Genomic DNA, 22,026 nt, shown 5'->3' with positions numbered 1-22,026 from the left:
AATAAATATATTTAAAACTTAAGCGTGGCAATGGACTACCACTAAAAAAGTTCAAAAGGCCTATTAGGCTATCCTTTTAAACCAGCCTATTATCAGTAATAACAAATTCCATCATCAATAAAAAACGTTTGTGTCAGTTAATAAGTTGTGTGAAAGTTTCATTACATAAGGGTAAATTTAAATATTACGGATATGTATTACATATATAAGTATTATTTTATTTTTATGCCCTTTATATAGACTATAGGTTAAATAATCATTGTATATGTTGATTAGGCTGTTGTGTTTATGTAGTGATATATTTTCAGAGCATGAACGATGACTGCTGACACAGAGAAGACATCGGCCAATAAGAACACAACCTGTCTGATTTGTGATGCAAGCGTTGGTGTCTCAACTAGGAATAGCTGTCCAATTTTCCACCAGAATGTAACGACTTCTGATAAGCCCATTTTTAAAGTGATCGGACTCGTGTTAGGAGTTGAAGTACAGGAAAATCTTGTACACAGCGCAGTAGTGTGTAAAAAGTGTTTTAAACTATTTAATGAAATTGATGAGCTTCAAGAAAGAATATCAGAAATACAATTTGAGGTTAAGAGTAACTACAATAAAACTATAAGGTAAGAATATATTAACTTTACGTTCAGCCTAGATTTTTAAATAATTTTAAATACTATAGATGCACCTGTATATAGTTAAACTAATTTTCAAATAACATTGACAGTCATGCTGTGGAGATATAGGTTTGCAAGTTTGCTAATTTTTGTCTATACATTTTTAATAATAATACCAAACGAATTGTTTTTCTAATACATTTTTTTGTGATTTTTAGAAAGTATGATGGATCTCTGCCACCAGAAGAAAATACGGAGGAGCAAAAACCTACTGTAGTTACCTCAGACAGCAAAGCAAGGGTAAAACAAGGTCCTGGAAGGCCGAGATTGAAGAAAATACCAGAGTCTCCCAGTGAAATTAAATCTCCACAATCAGGCTCTTATGTAGAAAATACTACAAAAACAGTCGGCGATGAAGAAATAACTATTATGTACTGTGAACAGAAGGTAAGTATTTATATCTTAATCTTGTAAAAAGATTCATATGAGGCTAAGTTGTTTACTGCTCATAATAAATAATTATCTTTTAATTAACTAGTTTTGTTTGCTTTTAAATCTTAATCTTATGAATGTCACAATGGAACAAGAGCCAGAATGTTTAACAGCTCGAGTGTCAAATCTCTGATATGTTTACTCAATGTTCTACTACAGTTAAACAACTTTAAATAATATACTTTATATCATCTTTATGACTGGGTGATTATTATGATACTGTATATTGAGGAAGGGTAAGATTATGGTCTATTCTTCACACTGGAAAACTTAATATACTGTAAGTCGTGTTAGTCATGTAATTCACTTCTATATATATATCGTATGTGCAGGCCTAGTTATAACTTTTTTCTATATTTGCTAAAACTTTTTGTATTTAATTATACTCATAACGTAACTTATTACACTTTAACATGTTACAAATATATTATATATATTATTGCCCTGTTGTTCTATGAGGGATATTTTTCAAAGTAAGTACCATTTGAAAATATAAACAAACTAAAGAACATTTAACAAAACCAACTTAATGTTCAGATTCTACATATTTTCTCTATTTTTTTACATAGGTGTCAAGCTTAGATATCTTTCAACTAAATTTAGACTACTCTCTTCATAGCTGTTTAAATCTACCAAGAAGTCACAGCCATTTTCATTTCTTCATCATAGTTACTGCTGACGTAATGTTTCGGATGGTAGAAAAGATGAAAATTATTCAGCACAAGGTCATAGCTATAGGATGGGTGGTCAAAAACTTCCCAGAAAAAAACATTAATAATATCTGGATCTGAGCTGCAGTGTTAGGTCTTTCATTGTCATGGAGAAGCAAAATTCCCTTTGACACCATTCCACATGTTTTGTTCTGAATCATTTTATGAAGCTTTTTCAGGGTTTTCACAGTAGGTTTCCACATGTATGATCGTTCCTCATTGCTTAAAGTTGACCACCAATACACCATGCCTTAAACAAACTTGATGTTGCCCTTGGACAGAGTCTCCTTGGCTTTGGTCCTTACAGAAGATTATTTGGGTCTCCATTCCATGCTCTGTTGCTTCAATTTGAGTTTGAAATAGGAAACCCAAGTTTTGTCTCCAGCTATGACCTGACACAGCAAGTTGTCACCTTTTTCACCATAACTTGTCAAAAAAGTCATGGAACACTCAATCCTTTTTTTGTGAACTACCATTTTCTAGAAACTTTACTTGGTTATAATTGGTATCTAAAGTAAAATTAACTACTAATTAAGTGACTAGGTAAAGGATCCAAAAGTAATCCCTGTGGAACACCGTACTTGACTTCTTTCTCCCACCAAAGACCATTTACCAAGGCTCTTTGCTTTCAATTACAAAGGTACAATTAAAAAAATGTAAGTTGCAAAATCTAGAAACCAGTATTTTAATTTCAATAACAAGTCTGAATGATTTCCACACTCAGAAGCTTTGCTCAGGTCATACAAGTAAAACCCATTTTCAAAAACTAACATCACTTCATTGATCAGCTTATGTATGGATTCAGTTGTGGAATTACCTGTCCCCATAAATGAGAAATTCAAAATGCATTTATCTGACAAAAAACTAATATGCACAATTGATTTGGATAATACAAGAATAACTTACATTGACCAATACTCTTTGGTTTCCTTCGGTCCTTTTTTAAAAAAAATGTTGCGTAGATTCATGAACTGCTTAATTTAATATAAGACCTTAATAATTTCAGGTTCTATTTTAAAATGTAAGTCAAGTTTCTATGGTTAACCCTCTCCATATTAATTAAGTAGTGTTGATAAGCCCGTAGCAAGTTCTATTTATCCAGCCACTCATTAAAAAAAAAAAGTGGGTAACTTTTTACATCATACAAAAGTTGTCTTTTAAGCTAAAATTATGTTTTTAAGTGGTGTTTTAAAGCTTAGAAACACGTCTTCAAAACTAACATTGCACTACCACCATGCGTTTCAAAAGTAATCCTTTAAGGTGGTAAGTAAAATATTTTTTCATCTGCGTTTGTCAAGTAACTGTTTTGTTTTTAATGTTAAAGTTGCAAGAATTCAAGGTAAAATAATTTTGAAACAGCATATTTATAACATTGACTTATGGCGGAGCTGTCTAATTGACGATCTGTTTTGCTGCAACCAATTTTATACGTTTGAATTCACGAAATGTGAGCCCATGTTTTTGACAATACTAACAGCAAATAACCACGTGCAGAAACGGATAGAAGCAAGAGAAAAATTTAAAAAAGAAGAGAAAAATGTTCTGAAATAGTTCCCATTATCACATCTCCAGAGAACAGCACTTGTCAAGGAACTAACATATTGCATAGTTATGAATAGCAGTCCATTTCGGACCAATTATACGAGAGACGGTTTTAGGCCAGCGAGTTGATTTGGGCCTCTTGTACAGGAAAGGGTTAAAGGGGACAAAAAGCCAGGTTGTAACATACGAGTTTTGATTAAATAGGAAGAGTAAGTAGGTTTACCTTTGCCAGGTTGAAAAAATTAACAGAATCTATTTATGGCTGACAAAATGGTCAGTGGGCATAGAAGTTCCATTTTCTGTGTTCTTGTTAGTGTTTATTAAGGAGAAAAGAAATATCTTTCCAATCTAGTAAAGGTAAGCATGCTCATTAAAATGTGATTTAGCTTCCCTAGTCACTAGACTTTTAATAGACAATTCTTTCTAAGAATCTGTCTTATGTAGATTTGATAACAAATAAAAACTCTTATTGATTGATACATGATTCATCTAATAATTCTAATTGAAAACACTGTACAAGGTAAAGTCATAAAAATCTAAACTTTTAATAATATCAGTATAGGTTTATGTTTAAAATGATTAAATCTTAGAAGTGACTGTAGTAATGAAGCCACATTAAGATAAGAGATGAAGTATTATAGCTTATATTGATTTCATTGATTATAGCTGAGTGTAATTCACATCAATAACATCCCTTTGCTTTGGGATTCCATTTTAGCAGTAATATAATTTCTGTAGATTAATCAATAAGTTTTTAAATTACTCTATACTTAAGATTAAACTGTGTGTAAAACCATGTAAGTATCTAAAATAGTGGGAGTTATATACTGTTTAGTACTTGTGCTTTGGGCCTTATAATGTATATGGTAATTTTAGTTAAGTTAATTTCCTTATAGAAATAAATTCAACGTAATATTTATGAAATTAGTTGAAAAAAATAATATTTAAATTTTGTAATGGTTACTTAACAAAAGAATTTTGATATTTAATTAGTTTTTTTTTTCAATAGCATAATTATCATTAAAAAAACTAAAATATTTAAACAAATTACGAGTAAACTTTTTAAACCTTTAACTCTCTCTTCTTCTTCTTCTAAGGGGTGGCCTAATGCCTTGCATTTAAGCCTCATGGGCCTTGTGAGGCCAGCCAGTTGAAAGTTTCAGCGGTTCTACAAACCGTTAAAACAACCAATCAGGCCTCCTGGGGGAATTCACTAAATTTTTTGCAGACTACCAAAGATGACGTAGTGCTCTCTTGTTATTGCATGTCAGTGACTCTGTGAAGATGCTTCCTCAGGTGACCATGTTCCATAATTAGACCCACAACCTGAGAAGACACCAAATTACCTAAGCAGAGAAGATCATATGCTACCCTGGGGGAAGACAACTGCTAGATTAATTTACTCATCTTCAGGACTGAATGCAGTCTCTACCTTCTCTCATGCTCAATGTTAACCAACTTTGAGACAGCTCTAAAGAATTCGCACCTTGAAGTACCACAGAACAGTTAAACCTTGGACCCCGTTATGTTGGACGCTGAGCCCAAGTTGGCCAGGGCATCAGCTCTTTTGTTCCCAGTGACTCCTTCATGACCAGGAACCAACAAAACAGTCACATTGTTGATTCTTCTAAGTAAAAAAGTGACTTTATAACGATCCCAGACAAGTTTGGAATTGAACACACAAGAGATTTAACCTTTGATGCTGACTGGGTATCTGTGAAAATGCTTATCTTCCTACTCCTATACTGTAGAAGAAGATTGTCATGAACAAATTGCTATCTATGACTTCTGCCTGAAAAACCCGTGGGGTAACGACCCATAGGAACCACCAGCTCCTTGCATGGTCTCACTCCCACAATCCAGCACCTGTTCCACTTTTTGTTTTGGAGCCATCCATAAACCATTCAAACTCTGCTGGTGGCAGAGGATTATTTACCTTCAACCAAACATCCTTAGAAGGTATCACAACCCTGAAGGGTTTGTCGTAAGAAAATCTGTGAGGCATCTGATCAGAGATCAGGATGCTAATTTTGCAATGCCAATTATTTCAGCCCCCTAAATGATAATGTCCAGAAAAGCTAGTTTGAGACAGCAGTTTAAAGCTGCACCTGGTACACTTGGAAAGGTCCAAGTGATCCTTTGGATGCTTGCCAGACTAGCTACGGCCATTCTAAATCAGTTTTTGGCCACCAGACAACAGTCTTAAATATTAATGTGGGTCTAACTAATCACAAAACAGCACTAGCTAAAACTATTACTGCACGGGGACAGAACATGTCAGGTCAACGCAACAGGCTGTACTGAGCTGGCAAAGAGCAGCGGTATAAGAGCCAAGTGGCAAGAATTTGTACTACTCAAATTTGCGAATAGTCTCCGTAGGCAGAGCTATTCCGGGAACTTTTGGGTACCCCCTCCTATCTAGAAAGGAACTTGCAAAAAAATAAACTGTAGGCATTGCCTGCAACATTTAATAAAATGAATAATTGAAACAGCGTTTTACAACTTTTATTTTTGGTTTTTAACCATTGTTTAGATGTATCTGAATTCAGATCAGGATTTTGATAAAACTTTCAAGAATGAAAGTGTCAAACTCCAATAAAAGGTCAAAATATAACAAGAAACACCTAAAACACCAAACCTCTCCTAAAGCCACAAACAGTAAATTAATTAGACTACCAGTTCTTGTTAAATTAATTCAAGGGCTAACGGTTAAAAACATATCATCACTTATGTATAACTGAGTGTAGTTTGGGTGGAAACGTGTCAACAGGGGTTGAGATAAGCCATTGGGCCCATCTATTGTAATAGACATTTATAACAATTATTTTAGACACTGAGCCTAAGATGGATCTTTCGTGTAGCAGGCGGTGGGTGTGATGGATATAAATGTAGTGCTCCACCTTATCTGTTATTCTTGTTATCTGTTATCTGGATCCTGATGGATAACTTACAAATATAATTGTTTTCCGCACCTCTCATACAAAAATGTTTTCTTGAAATCATTGTCATGCCCTAGGCAGTCAGCAATAGTAAAGAAAAAGTGCAGAGATGTCATTTTCATTGCCCATTTTATCAGTGATTTATTTAACCAGACTAATAATAATGATAACAGAAGTGGTCAATTTTCCTTTCAAGAACCCATTTTGAGATTTTGTGACTAGAGGTAATTGCTCCAGATGTGTTTAATAAAGACCTTTTTTCAATTATTTTTGAAAATGTAGATATAACAATTGAAAATAAATAAATTATAATTCTTAATTTCAAAGTGGTGATGGAAAATTGCAAGTTGTTAAAACTCTTACTGTATAACCAGAGTCTAATTAAGTGAAACATTTAAACATTGACAACCTACTGAGTTATTGCTGTCAGTTTGTTTAGCTAGTAAAACAATAATAATATATATTAAATATATCACAGTTAAGTAAAATAGTTTGATATAATTTTGGTTTTAGTCTATCTTTAAAATTAATTGTAGAATTTTAAATTGACATATGGAGGAAAGATAAAATCTTGATGAAAGTGAAATTGGTTTCGCTTGGTGCTCTTTGACACTTACAGCCTGTTAAAAGTTCAGATTTTGATGTTGAAATTTTAATTTAGTAAGTATAGTCAAGTCTGAAACTGAATCCAAAGTATTAGGCCTAAGAACAAAGGTTTATACTCAATACTCAACAGTACGAAATCTACTGCAATTGGTACTTGCTAGCCAAGCTGTATGAATCACTACACTTTCACAGTAAGAAGGACGTAATATCAATTTATGTTATCTTTACTGATCAAAACAGCATAATTATAAAATTTAATGATGAGTGTGACAATAAATCAAAATATTGGTAAATTTTTATTTTGATGATAAGTTAAATTCAATAGAAAAATGTTTTCTGAAATTATGTAACAAATTAAATGTCTTAAAGCAAACGTTAATTATTTCAAAATTGGGTAATTGTTATAGACTATTACGAAATTATACACATAAATGTATGTAACATAATAATAACGGTGGTTGGACGTGTTAATTGAACCAAATATTCTTAGAACTAAATGAATAGTTAATGAAACATTGCAAGGTTTTATCCATACAGAATAAAACAATTTTGAATTTCAAAAACCTTGCTTACATTCCCAGTCATGACTGTCCATGGTGGATGATTAGAGGGTAGTTGTGTTGCCAGAGCATAGCATGGATAGTATAAAACAACCTTCCACCTTATGTGGGGTCTAATTTAAAAGGATGTATTTTTGAAAAAACTGTATGGAACAAATATATTTTATTTTTATTTATGTAAGTTATGGGACTCTGTTACATGAATTCAGAGTTCTGTAATAAGTTTTTGTTCTCAGTAGCTAAAGTTAAATGAAATCTATTAGCATGATCAAGTTAAGTAAATTAAACTTCCTATGTCAATTCGGATTGGTAAAATATACTAGACACACAATAAACTTTTCTAAATGTAAAATCCACAGAAATCTACCTGTTAATTGCAGTCACTCAAATAACGGAATTTCCAGAACAGTATTTTTAATTTTCACTGATTGTAGTTCCTAAATCTGCTATAATTAAAATATGTGTATGTACATGTGTGCAAACATAAACTTGTATAAGTTCATTAGCTAGTGTCAAGCAACATTAGTGCTTTGAAAATGCTACTATTGAAAAAATTAGGTGATTTTTTTTATAAATTGGAAACAAATTGTTCTTGCTCATTTTTAACATGCACTTAATAAAAAAACTAAACACAACAACACTAATTATTAAAACTTGACTACAGAACACAGGTTACAATAGGTCACATTCACCAACTAACCACCTACGACTGACACTTATTAAGTGCATGATTTAGAGTTAGTAAAGTTGACACACATTGTGGTTGTGATTCCTGACTTAGGCGTGTCACAACACTCTGTTGTGATTTGTTTATTTTAACCTAGTTTGTAATTATGTGCTAGGTTAGTTATTTACCTGAAAAGATCAGATTGTAGATCTCAAAACGTAGTGTTACTGATTTTTTGTATCACTGAATGGTGGCAAATGTCCGGAAAAATCCTATTTCCTTCACAATCCTTCTATCGTCAAAAATAAACTTCAAACAAAGAATTCTGTAATGACTCATTGCAATGGAATCTTTACACATTTTAAAAATATTGAAAGATTTTTCGAAATGACAACCGCACATGAATTTTAACTTCCTTATAATAGCAGCGGAGTGGATATTTTGGCCTGTTTTTGTATGAGTCCAGTTTTCATCTATAACATAGAAAAGAGTATTGCAAGTGCTGAATTATTAACAACTTTTTTTTCTGTCAACTTAAAGGAGAACAAAAGCGGGAATGGAGTGGAGCGTATGGTACAGGATAATGATGACGAAGATGAAGATGACGATGAAGATGCAGCAGTGACCTTGGGAGATCCTGATGACGACGACTACATTCCAGAGCTGGCCGAGCTGGGAAACCTGCAGGCAGAGTCTGGAGATGTGCAGATCAAGGTAGAAGTTATGGAAGAGGATGTTACAGACAAGGTTTTGGGTAAAAAAGGACTTGTCAGTCGGAAGAAGCAATCTGTGAAAACTGAACTACCTGCATTAATACCAGCAATGGTAAGAACTAATCACAATTTAGCAGTAGGCATTATATATTACATTAGTCAATAGAACTTTAACAAAATTTTCATTTCTCTTTTTCTACATTTGGAATGAAAATCCAATTAGATTAGTTTTCATTTGTAAAATTGGATCTATGTGAGTTATTAAACTGATATTAGTACTAAGTAGTATCTAAACAACAACAGTGATTGGAGCAAAAAAGTTACAAAGTTAATAAGTGATTCTGAAAAGAAAAAGAATATGTTTAGCATTTAAAACATATAAAAACAATTATTATATGCTTTCTTATTTCTTATACAGTTCAATGTTTTCAGTATGTTATGCTGATTTGAAAATTATTATCAGTAATTATCTAGTTATTATGTTAATGTTATTATTATCAGTATATTATTCTGATAATAATATAACTTTCCAGGATGACGAGTTATTGTTTGGCTAAATAGCACATTTTTATATGCGTTTAAAAAATTATAATTTACATGATAAATCAAATGTGTTTTACTAGCTTATTTCCCATGGATGGCTTTGCACACAATATTCAAAATCTAAGTCCTTATACTACTTAATAAAAGCACTTATGATGTAATTTGATGGAGTTCTATAAAATCTTTTAAACGTAAGTAGGCATACTTCATGTACATTTTATTTCAGTGTTTATGATAGTTTATCTGTTTAAGAGTATCATAGTTTAATGAGACTGTTATTTCATGTTTTAAACATGTAATAGCATTTCTGTTTCAAACTAATTATGCTTCTGCAACAGCTTGTCTTGTTGCTAAGATGAAGAAATATAAATACATAAGTCTCACCAACCTCCTTCGGTCAAGAAGCATTTACTTCTTTTACGCTTCATAAAGCCCTTGTCATTCACTTCCGGTCTAAAGTTTGCCTTGTCCCGACCAGGAAAAATACATTCACACGTGGGACTGAAAATGTGAGGGAATTTAGTTCATGCAACATTAAAAAATAATTACATTCCTTAACCCTTCAAGGTGGGAGTTTTTAAATGCAAGCCGGACCCTGCTGCGGGACTATTTTTCCAGATCACGCCATATTTTCGCAAGCTTTTACAAAAACCTTTTTTTCTCGGGCTGTAGACACTTTATCAACACAATTGTTTTACCAAATTGTTAAGAAATAAGTATACTACAATATAAAAGTATATACAATAAAATTTAAAAGCTGATTATATTTACATACCCGTCAGAAGTTGAGTTGTGTGTGGTATTCCTTGAAACAGTTGACAAGACAGAGACCAGCTTTACAGTCAGGGCACCAGTAAACACTATCTTTTCTTATCCCATGTTTATAGCACACAACACACCTCCTCTGGGGTTTCATCTTGCTTTCTGTTGGGGGAATGTGTTCAATAAAGTGTCTTTCAGTGAGTCTTGTGGGCTTTGGTTCAATACTCGGCCTTCCATGCACTGGCCTCTTCACATTTGAACCATGCGCATGAATCAAGTCCTTTACCAATTGAAGTCTAAATTGCAAATGCTCACATTTGCTATCCGAAGTTTTCCAGATAATATAAGAGTTCAACACAGAAATATTGAGAAGGCGCTTAAAAATTTTAATGTACCATTTTATTCCCCGCTTTCTTTCCATGAGAAAATTGTTCAGCATCTGATCTCTGAGATCCACTCCCCCCATCTGTTTATTATAGTCATAGACAAGAACTGGTTGAATTTGTTCATAACCAGCTTTGTTTGTTCTACCTTCCATTTCATGATTATGAAGTGTAGAGATGAGTGTCACAAGTCGCTTGTCTCTCCATTTTAGAATGGTGACATTTCCACTATGGAGAGCTGACATTTCTCCTTTATTCAGTCTAACTTCTTTTATTTCTTGTGGAACATTTTTTCTTGAAAGTTTCAGGGTCCCACAAGTATTAGTTTTTCTTGTTTTCAAAAAAGCTGACAAGTCTGGGGAATTGTACCAATTATCCATCCAAATAGTGTGACCTTTGTCCAACAATGGTTCCAACAACTTAACAACAATTGCAGTGGATTTGTTACTATCAGGTGGAATAATAGGACAATCTATCTGAGAGTTTTTCCCTGTGTAAATAAGTAGGGTCCAAGTGAAACCAGATGAGGATTCACAAACCTCAAAAGATTTTATTCCGAACTGGGCGGACTTTAGTGGCAAATATTGTCGGAACGACAGGCGCCCCTTCCAGAGTGTAAGTGATTCATCAATTGAAACGTTTTGGCCTAACCCATATGATTCCATAAACTTTCTATTCAAGTGTTCAATGACAACAAAAATTTTGAAGAGCTTTTTTGGACCTAGGAAATCTGAGAGATTTGAAGAAGCACTGAAATGCAAATATTTGCTTATTAGTTGAAAACGTTCCATTGGCATGGTACTTGGAAAAATTGGAGTTTTTTTTGAATAGTAAGATCTAAGGGAAGGTTTTTGATCAACACCCATCAGTATTACAAGTGCAAAATATAAATAGAGCTCATCTTTCACTACGGGTTGCCAATCCCAATCTCTGGATCGGCGAGAAAAAAACCATTCCCCGTTTAGCTCTTTGTTGGTCAGCATACATGTTTGTACTAGCTACAATTACATCCATAATAGTATCATCAAAAAAGAATTTAAAAATATTAAGGGGATTATCAACAGGGATTTTAGGACCACATTCACTTGAAAATGTTTCTCTAACAGGTTCATAACCTTCCATTGTTTCCCAACTCATAGTAGGCCTTTCTTGTCCGTGTATGAACACAGGACAATCACCAGTACCTAATATAACACTCTCAATAACATTATCAATGTTTCTATTTGATTGAGAAATAATATCATCAGCGTCACTGGCGTCCTCGTTACCTTCTAGGCCTACCTCTTGTTGTGCGAAGTCAATTTCATCTTCCTCGAATTCATCTGATAATAATGCTTCACTATCTATCCAGCGATCTATTTCACTTGTCCGTGCCATTTTAGAATTACAAAACGAAACATTAAATGCAATAACACTCCCGAAAATAACCTCACTCTAACCAAACAAACGTATATATACCCAACACGTTGCTGCACATTTCACAATAACCTACATTATAAATGTAAGTTATACACACTCCTACGTGATTCTAAAGTTACAACACTGATTGGGATAACTATAAAATGTAGCTTGCCATTATATTATTCAACAAAATAATATTAAAAACACAAGACAACAATCACAGAACGCATTGCATAGCAACAAGTTGCACCGGCGCGAACGAACTGACTACGCACAATGTCAAGGTCAGATGCTCAGTTTTGTAAACAATACAGCTGTCTCTGTCGCACTCATTTTCGACTGCAAACAGCTGCAAAAGATCGACCAACTCATAGACAAGGTATTCCATATAGCCCGAGTCCGATATAGTTCACCAAAATAACGACAGGTTTCACCACATGACGGAATGTCGTCATGACGTTAAATACACGTCAAACCGCAGCTGACTACACTTTTGGGATGACGTTTTACACACGTCAAACCAGCTTGAAGGGTTAAGCAAATGCGTATCGCAATGTCAAGAGAACTCGTCAATTCGGAGTACCACATGTGAAAACAATTATTACAGCTTTTTTCATTGAGTACATATAATTATTTAACAGTGTTAAAATAAAATTTATAATTCATTATGTTTTTATCACTAGCAGAATGTGGAGTAAAATTTATTAACTTGGTATTTGTTATCTATATTACATTATTTTTAAACACTGTAGACTTAATATTTCATAAAACTAAAATATAAACAGTTGTTTTAGCCAATTTTTAGAACTTCAACTCCAAGTGTCAACAGCCGTTTAATTTCTGTTAAATTTGGATTATGAAACGTTAATACTAACATTTTTCAGAATACTAAAATATTCCAGGTAACTTTTGTAATCTTGCTCTTCATATAAACCTTTTAACAAATATTTTACAAAACGAATTAGCTGAATCGGTTTGGTTGTTTTTGAGATTAGTGCTTAACACATTTTGTGATTTATTTTCTTTATAAGATTTTAAGCGTTAACATTGTGTAAAGTAATTTTAAAAGTCACTTATTTAGGTTCAAGCATTTTTATTGCATTATGATAACTTATTCTAGATATTATTGAGAATTTAAATATTATGCTTTAAAAATTTTGAATTCTAACCTTCAGAATTTAAAAGAAACTGTGTGTCTGTCCAGTCAGTAGTAGTACCAGTGGTATAAGAACTGCTTCAAAGAAATGCTTTAAACTATAATGGCTACCATTATAATGTATTTATTTTATAACTTTTGCAATTCAATAAATTATTTAAATATTTGATGCTCACGAATGAAAAGTTACACTTGGGTTGCTTGCAGGTTGTCAGCAGAGACGCAGCTGTGTACACATGTCTGGTTTGCTCGGCCGACGAGAAGTTCATTGCTGATGCCAAGGGTATTACGCACCATCTTAAGGAGTGCCACAACCTACGTCTGTACATCTGCGACATGTGCGGACAAGAGTTTTTCAAAAGAAGTGAACTGTCCGCTCATTTGGACGAACATGTGGCTAGTGAGGAGAGAGATTTTCAGTGTGAAGTGTGTAACAGGATATTTTCTAATTTAAGGCTGTATAGAGTACATAAACGGATGCATTATCCTCAAGTGAAAAATTGGACTTGTGACCAGTGCGGTAAAAGATATCTGTAAGTGTGAAAATGGAGTTCCTCTTTCATCTATTCTAAGTAATTCAGTGTATAAAATGTTTGGTGTATATGTTAGATCTTATAAATTGATAGAGTACATAAATGAGCTTGTGGTATGTTTTGCTAGATACTGTAGTTGTGGACGAGTGACGTGAACCAGTGGAATGTCCTGATGTGACATCAGTATTTTTTGACTCATTGACTTCTCAAAGAGCTAAACGATTTCCATGAATAACAGTAAAACTTTACTATCATAGGCATCATCTAATGACTTATCAATAGATCAGCAAGGTGGGTCATAGAGGCTTAGATCTATTGAGGCTTGCAGTAAAAGACATGAAAGCCATAATGGCAGTGAATACTGTCTAATACTGTTCCCTTCGCAGAATCAACAATGTAAATGGTGAGTTTCTGGGTATGAGGGAATCTCTGGGAACGAAAGAGCTGATGCGCCGGCCAACTTAAACACAGCGTTCAGCATGGCAGGTCTTCAGTTGTTCTGTGAAATTTCTAGATGTGAATCCTTTAGGACTGCATTGAAGTGGGTTCACGCTGAGCATGAGAGAAGGTGGAGACTGCATCCAGGTTTGAGGATGAGCAGAAAGGCCCTACGTCTTCCTCCAGGTCTGACCTTCTCTCCTTAAGTAGATCAGTATTTTTTCAGATACTGGATCTACTCTCAGGGTACGTTCACCTGAGGAAGCATCTTCACAGAATCGGCATCCTTCGGGAGGATCCGCTCTGTAGAATGTGTGATGAGCAGGATGAAACTGCTGAACACTTGCTCTTTGATTATCCTGCAATAGCAAGGGAACGTTATGTCACCTTTGGTAGTTTGGACAAGGGTGATGAATTTCGCCAGGAGGACCTGATAGGTTGTTTTCAGGGGTTTGTGGAACTACTGGAATCAAACTGGTTGGCTTCATAATATACTTACTGGGTGTGCAAATGGCCCTTGAGGCTTAATTGCATGGCAATAGGCTCTTAGAAGAAGGAGAATGCTGGCTCACTATTGTTTAATTTTTTGCTATTTATACTCTTAAGCTTTTTATTACTAAATTGCACTATTGAATTATGATCAAATTATCTGAAAGAAGAAAGTGATTACTATACTTTTAAAACAAAATGGAGTTGATTGTTTAGTTCTGTAGCGGTACTCGAGCCTCACTCGATTATGAGTTTTCCCTTCTATTTATCGATTTCAATGAGTGAAAGCTGAGCTATATGGCTCTAAATGTAACGGGACAAGTCAGTTGGGAGATATGGCACATTAGATATATTGGTGCTATTCTTTGTCGGCCGTTGTCTAAATGGTTAGAGCAACAAAGATTAAGCTTTATTCACATGAAACCATGGAAGATAGTGAGATTATAACTGCTTAATTATTAAGCTTTGGATATTAAAGTGAGTTTTAAATTTTGATGAAAATTCCGAGTTTGCCACTGATTACATTAAAAGTCTTTTTTTCATTTAAGATATTGAACAAAACCTTGTATTTGTTTCTTATGTCACTGGACTGTTTTTATCAATATCACACTAACAAAGGTTTTTATACAAAATTGAGTGAACTGTGTTGTAAATTTGTGTAAATATTTCAGTAACAAAATAACAATACATATAAAGTTTTAACTGGTTATAAAGGTAGGTTTGTAGGGATAAAACAACAAACATACATTTGTAAGAGGAGATGTTTTTCTTGGAAAATTGTATACTCTTAGCATTTTTATTAAAGAATAAGTGTTGTCTACGTAATTTTAAAGAGGAAATTATAAGGTTTGAAATTTATATATTTTGAAGGCAATATTTAATAGTATGTTGAGTAAATAATCAAAAAATCAGTACAATTGCTCAGCCCAATACAAAGCCTGACTTCAATAAATTAAATTATTAATATAGGCTACGTGGTATTTCAAATTGTTTAAGAGAGTGGATCATCGTAAAATGGAGAATAAACAATTTCCCCACAAAATTGACGCTTGAGGATTGTAAATATTAGTGATGGGCGAATCCAGAACTTTCAAATCTCAAATCAGATACCGAATCTTAAAAAATTATTCCTGATTCTCATATTTCAAATCCTAATAATTTGTTTTAACCTGATTATGATTTAAACAACATCACCACCAACTCCTGCCAATCCAATTTCTGCCATTCTTAAGCCTTTGAAAACTGTCTGGTGGTATAAAAAGTAAACGAAGAATAACTCTCTATTCTAAAAGGATTTGCAGAGGTTCAGAGAAATAGCCATATTAAAGAACAAAGTTATATCCTCCACCTTCTAGTCGGATTTTGAGAGATTATAATACATGCTACCAGAATATATGCTTTTAATCTGCCAAAAATATGGACATATTTTTTGAACTTACTAAACATATTTTAAACTTAAAATGTTTAAGAAATGTCATACCAAATTAAAAGTCATAATAAAAAGTATTAAAATATAAATTTAATTGGTTGAGCTTTAGCAAAACCTATTACTCGTGAGCTGGAAAAATTCCCAGAGGTCTGCCCGCATCTCGATAACAAGTGAACTGACCTATAGACCTGAAATTGTGCATGAGTCTTCATTTCAATATGAGAAACACTGAGTTCAATGATGGTCCATGGGATTTGGCTGAGCGTTAGTGAGTATTTTTACATTGGTCTTACATGTAACCATGATGGCAACAAGAAACTAGTAAAATAAATAAATTGGTAAACTACTCAATACATCACAAACATGCGACATGTCAACACATGTAACCTAACTGTCCTAGCACAGAGAATATCATTTTATAGTGATTTGGTGTTTAGAATGTTATCATTTCACCAATATTTTCATTAAAGTTTAAGTACAAAGTGTGTCAAAATCTGTAAGCCCACTGTTCGATTCACCAGTGTTTAAAATGTGAACATATGCAATGTTATACATAATTTTAAAGGCCAAACACATATATTCTTTTGTTTTATAATAGCCAAAAATATACAAGAGTTTACGTATTGCACGATCATTGGTGCAGTTGTGAAAATAGGGAAGGTATTGAAAACAACAGAAAAGAAAAAGTGGTTGTAAATAGAAGTTCAAAATATAAATTTAAAGACCAACAATCGTAGTCACAAAACATTTTTGGCTTTTATCAACAGTCTTGGCATTAACATCACACTCCTTTGGAAAATTTTCTGAACAATACAGCATTCATTTTTCACTTTTCTAATCCAAGTATTAAAACTCAAGAAGTATTTAAACATTTTAAAAGAAACCAAAATATAAAAAAAGAGTCATAACTATTTTATTCATTGGGTACAATGATTTTTCTTTACAATACAGTAATAATTCAGTAGTTATTACTAAAACTAAAATACTTAAAGATTTATGGACTTCTGTAGAAACAACCCTGTATAAAAATCTAAGCGTTATAACAATGTTATCCAGGTGTAATCTTCAGAAGGATGACTTCATCATTGATGTTAATAAAAATCAACTTGGGAATACAATTTTTTATATTTGTTCATTAGCTTACAAAATTTGTATATTTGAAACGACCATATACTACAGAGAGTTTTATTAAAATTAAAAATTTGAATTGTGGACCTAAAAAGTACCACCGTGAAAAAGTATTATGTTTGGGAATTAAAAGGAGCTAAATTGTTTTATATAGGAAACATTCTGATTCACCATATTGTTAGGCATAATATAAATGGTCTGAGGTTGCTTTCACATCTGAATAGCACTAATTTGTACCTAATGACACTTTAGGGTTACAATTAGCTATTTTAGAGAAGTAATATGTCACTTTATTTAAAATGTAATACATTTTTCTATAGATATACTAGGTTTGCTTGTTAAAGATTGAACAATTTGAACAGATCTCGCAACATGCTGGAAGAACACATGAATATTCACACCGGTAACCGGCCGTACGTGTGCCAGCAGTGTGGTAAAAACTTCGCCTCCAAGTACACTTTCAAGGCTCACGAGAAGACCCACTTGGAGCGTCCACGACCGTTCTCCTGCAACAGTTGCACAAAGACATTCCTCACCCAGGCTAATCTCCACCAGCACGAGAAAACTCACAGTGCCGTCCGCAACTTCATATGTCAAATATGTGGTGAGTGCAGTTTGTTGCTTGGCAGATCTCATTTACCTCTTTGTGTGTAGTGTTTTTCTACTTTTACAGCAGCTTTGTAACCTTTCCTTCATTTTTATTGGTGCTCTTTTGATTTTATTGGAAGTTCATTCCTTTTCAATGAACAATGAATGTGGTAAAATTTGATGCTTAAAAATTACAGTTATTTGTTTTCTAAAAGAAATGTCATATTGTTAAATAAAATTAACAATAAGAAGCCATACTGGTAGCGTTAGCTTCTTTATTAGCTTTGCAGGCTGTTTTGAATATTTTCATGAAACCGGTTTTTGTAATTATTACTAAGAATTATAATATATTATCTTTATTGTTCTTTTATTGTAATTTTGCAAACAGCTGTATATTGTTGTTATAATTATTCTATCCTATAATTTTGATGACTGGATGTTTAGGTACATACTTAGAAACGTATAGAAGAAATAGGGTTAATGAGTAAAGTATTGATTAAAAAGTGTTTAATTCTAGTGGTTATCTATTTCTTTTCAGCTTTTTTTATTTCTACTAAATTTACTGACTAATTTTTTTATATAAAAGTATAATATATATATAATATTGAAAAGTCGATTGATATACGGTTACATACAGGGTGAATGAGATAACCCATCCATAATGTATAAGCCGTTGAATCGAGAAACCTACCTTTTTTGTTCTAACAAAAATCCCCATATTTTGACCCCAAATAATTCAGCAAAATAATTTGTAACACCCAAAAGTGATATTTTGCAAGATTTTCAAATGTTAAGGGTAGGTCAAGCAATACCTTATTTTAACCCTTTCCACTCGGATTTTTTTCACTAGTCTGCCCCCTCAGCTCGTATTTATTTTAGCATATTTTCAGTAAAAACCCATTTTTAGCAAACTGGAAGTCAATAAAGTACAAATATTATTATATTTTATAATAATTTTATTTTATTTCTAATTTATATTATAGAGATATAAAATTTGATACTTACACTAATAAGTTTTATATTTTATCATGGTATGGTATCGTTTAAAACACTCTGCAGGATGAAGACCAGGATTTTTTTTACAGGTTTTACAATAGTAAAGTGTTTCCTTTCTTCCTCCTGGCACCTTTCTATTGCTACAAACAGCACAGTCTTTAGTTTTTTTTGTTGGATGAGCTGCAAGTGAGGTTGTTTGTTTAGCCTTTCTTCTTTTTCTACTGATGAAGGACGACCCCGCTTCAAACTCATAGGGTTACGGACATGCCCTACAAGTTCATTGATGAGGATTTCTCTGAAATTCCTGTGTTGAATTGTTTTTTCTCCATGGTTTTGCTTATTCATGTTGAACAAGAGAAAGCTATTTACTATTGCCACTTCCAACATCCAGAAAAATAGCTTTCTCCACCACTTCAGAGATTTACGGGAAAATTTGTAGGAAGCAATATAGTGGTCTGCTTGGTCCACGCCACCCATATATCTGTTATACTGACAGATAACTGTTGGCTTTTGTATGTTTATTTGATGATCCTTGCCTCTTCTTGAGATGGTTTCAGTATCATTGTTGTAGAAATTACTCAACATTACTACATCACGCTTATCCCGCCAAGCTAAAACTAAAGTGTTGTTTGTATGACGATAGGTCTTAGTTTCATATTTTTTCAATTTTAGTTTGCCTTTTTTTATGCTGTTGGGCAAGCCCTTTCGATTAGTCATCACTGTTCCAGTTAAATGAATATTCATTTTTTTTAATTCCTCCGAAAGTTGTAAGCTTGTGTAGTATCGATCTGTAAATATATGAAAACCAGATCCTGCATTGTCACCCGATACTAATTTTTCTGCCAAATGCAATACAATTCTAGAACTGAATGGTAGATCTGGGCGAACTAATGATGCAGTTGTAAATGAACCGTAATAAGGTTCAAAACTATGAACATATCCCGATCTTGAATCACTGAGTACAAAAACTTTCAAACCCCATTTTGTTGGTTTTTGTGGATTATAACATTTGAATTCCACTCTACCCTTGAAAGCCACGGTGCTTTCATCTACACTACATTCATAAAGTGGAACAAAATATTCTCTGAAGCGAGCTTGTAAATAGATTACAACATTCTTTACTTTATCAGCCCTGGTTCTATTGTTCGTATCAGGATTTGGAGGAGATACATGAAAGCACCAAAATATTTGTAAAAACCTTTCCCTTGAGAAAACATTCACAAAAAACGGCTGGTAAAATACCCACTCATAAGAAAAATAGTCTTGGATTGACGGCTTTGGATTCAGTGCCATATTTAGAGTGACTCCTAAAAAAGCCTTTATTTCTTCCAGAGAAACATTTTTCCAAGTGTTCCAGATAGATCTAGCTTTTAGGGGTCTCAGCTTGTTTATTTTCACTTGTGCGTAACGATTTGTTTCAGCAACAATGTCATTCAAAAGTTCGATAGTAAACATCAAGTGAAAAAAGTCTGAAATACTCACAGGTTTATTTACATTTGGCTCCTTATATCCACCTAACAAAGTGTAAGGAAAATGAGGAAAATCAGGTCCTTGATAAACAGACCAACCGTTGTCCAATCCATCATCACCACCACCATTATTTGCTGTTGGGCCTAGGTCTAGGCTATTGTCACTGTCACTATCAGTTATGTTTTCCAGTGTTGGAAGAACTTCATCACAATCACTTTGCATATCTTCGTCAGAACTTGAATCATTGTCATTTTGTAATTCAGCAATAACTTCTGAATCAGAAAGAAAAGATGTACTTGGTAACGACATATCGAGTCACTAATGCGAAACGCGTCTGAAAATTGGTTAGGAAACGTGACTACAATGACAAAGCAAAATAGATCAGCAGCCGACCAATCGTAGTTCAGCTGTCATTTATTAGTTCCTGAGAATGCCGTGCGATCGCAGCACCAATCGGAAACATCGTAGGGCGGCTAAAAATAAAGTAAAGCTGACGTCACTGCAATGTCGGATGGCGTCCGACATACGAGCGGAACGGCAAAATAGCAATGTCGGACGACGTCCGACATACGAGTGGAAAGGGTTAAACTTTATGATCATTCTGAAAAAAGTTAGTTTATTCTGCTTTTTGGGTGGTCCAAAATGTCAGTGTTGTATGGTTTCGTAGTCTTTTTGCTCTTACCTCATTAAACGTGTTAGCAAGTTAAAATTTGAAAGAAAGTCGCGTTTCGAGGAGCTCACGGGCAAGTCGACCGTGCGAACAGAGGCATTGGGTCTCGCCTTCGAAGCTGCTAGATACGCATGACAGCACTACTCTGAGCAGATCTGCGCGAAGTTAAGGGCAATCTATGTTCAGTTCGTGCCATCACAGCACAAAATGGTATTACAGTCACCTTCCTCCAAGGTGGCTTCGGACCTTCTCTCATTAAACAGATCAATGTCTTCCAAGGTCATTGGTCTCATTACGGCGCATGGTCACCTGAGGAAGCATCTTCACAGAGTCGGCATCCTTCAGGAGGATCCGCTCTGTGGAAGGTGTAATGAGCAGGAGGAGACTGCTGAGCACCTGCTCTTTGATTGCCCTGCAATAGCAAGAGAGCGGTATGCCATCTTTGGTAGCTTGGACAGGGGTGGTGAATTTTCCCAGGAGGACTTGATAGGTTGTTTTCGGCGGTTTGTTGAACTGCTGAAGTTGTAGACTGGTGGGCCTCATGGTGTGTTTCCGGGGTGCGCAAAAAGCCCTTGAGGCTTAAGTGCATGGCAGTGGGCCGCCCCAAGGGGAAAAAAAAAGTTAAAATTTTATCCGAGGTTACCAAAGATGTACTCTATCTAAAAATATGTTACAGTTGTCACTTTTCAGTATATTTCCAATATTTAAAAATAGCTCAAATTCGAACTAGCTCCATAGGATTTCAAACTCGTAAAGGCTAAAAAATTCAAATATGACTTGCGTTACACTAACAAAAGCTCTCTTAAAAACTAAAATTATTTGTGTTTAAAGTTTGGCTTTATCTTGGATGGTTGAAAGTGGCAATTTTCACTACATTTTGTTGCATTTAGTACATTGTAGTGTTCTCTTACATTTGCCTTAGGGTTTTCAAATGTATCTACGACTTGTTTTTAAAACATTTTCCTTGGTACCATATACTAAATGTGTGTATTTCTATCAAATTTAAACGCTGATTATAATTGATCTATTTGTGTCCTGTAATAGATTTGTTTTATAACAAACTAGATAGCAATGCCAGCTATGTTTTAATCTGTTTTAAATTAATATAAACATTGGTTGTACCAGTTGTTCAGTTTAACCAAATTGTTGGTCTGTTTTTTCAAAGGGCACTTTATGTAAAACTCCTTATCGATTACT

General features: G+C 33.9%; 1 protein-coding gene across 6 annotated transcripts in view; it reads left to right on the top strand.

Moving 5' to 3' along the window:
* LOC124364700 (zinc finger protein 2 homolog) overlaps nucleotides 1-22,026 on the top strand; it is a 52,939-nt gene that overhangs the window by 4,184 nt on the left and 26,729 nt on the right. For 5 of the 6 annotated variants that reach the window (XM_046820381.1, XM_046820382.1, XM_046820383.1 and 2 more), the window contains exons 2-6: nucleotides 309-620; nucleotides 833-1,061; nucleotides 8,671-8,955; nucleotides 13,296-13,621; nucleotides 17,468-17,709. In XM_046820381.1, the coding sequence (XP_046676337.1) occupies nucleotides 319-620; nucleotides 833-1,061; nucleotides 8,671-8,955; nucleotides 13,296-13,621; nucleotides 17,468-17,709 (1,384 nt within the window). In that variant the 5' untranslated portion in view covers nucleotides 309-318. Of the gene's footprint in view, nucleotides 1-308; nucleotides 621-832; nucleotides 1,062-4,003; nucleotides 4,156-8,670; nucleotides 8,956-13,295; nucleotides 13,622-17,467; nucleotides 17,710-22,026 lie in introns of those variants that run through there. The other variant, XM_046820385.1, reaches the window with a different exon arrangement.

This window comes from Homalodisca vitripennis, chromosome 6, assembly GCF_021130785.1.
Source record: "Homalodisca vitripennis isolate AUS2020 chromosome 6, UT_GWSS_2.1, whole genome shotgun sequence".
NCBI lineage: Eukaryota > Metazoa > Arthropoda > Insecta > Hemiptera > Cicadellidae > Homalodisca > Homalodisca vitripennis.
The sequence above is the reverse complement of the archived record's forward strand: the minus strand, read 5'-3'. Positions and strand labels throughout refer to the sequence as shown.